At 37.0% G+C, this 270-nt stretch overlaps 1 protein-coding gene across 1 annotated transcript in view; it reads left to right on the top strand.

Moving 5' to 3' along the window:
- The window catches only part of LOC104513183 (interleukin-6 receptor subunit beta-like), a gene marked incomplete at both ends in the record, with an annotated part of 17,410 nt that extends 17,376 nt beyond the window's left edge, over positions 1-34 (top strand). Inside the window, 1 exon segment of the mRNA XM_010156458.1 lies at positions 1-34. This exon segment is cut by the window's left edge and continues 20 nt beyond it. Within this exon segment, the coding sequence (XP_010154760.1) occupies positions 1-34 (34 nt within the window).
- Between the last annotated feature and the right edge of the window lie 236 nt (positions 35-270).

Below are 270 nucleotides of genomic sequence, written 5' to 3' on the forward strand. Positions count from 1 at the left end.
TTGGAGTTTTGTTTTGCTTCAACAAACGTGACTTGTAAGTATAAGGAGTTTTTTTCTCTTATGCTTCTGATGTTTCTGGGCATAACAGAGAGGTGGCAGTAATTCAGTACAAACAAGTAAATATCCTTCCGTTAGACCAGAAAAAGAAGGTAGAGCACACCTACACTGATTGGTGATAAACATTTTTATGTTTTCTTTGAGAAATCAGGGCCTCTTCTGTTACTAATTTCTTACAGTTTATGATTAATGGCTGGAAAGCTGCCTGGAGGA

Source organism: Eurypyga helias, unplaced genomic scaffold (genome assembly GCF_000690775.1).
Source record: "Eurypyga helias isolate BGI_N326 unplaced genomic scaffold, ASM69077v1 scaffold1768, whole genome shotgun sequence".
Classification (NCBI taxonomy): Eukaryota; Metazoa; Chordata; class Aves; order Eurypygiformes; family Eurypygidae; genus Eurypyga; species Eurypyga helias.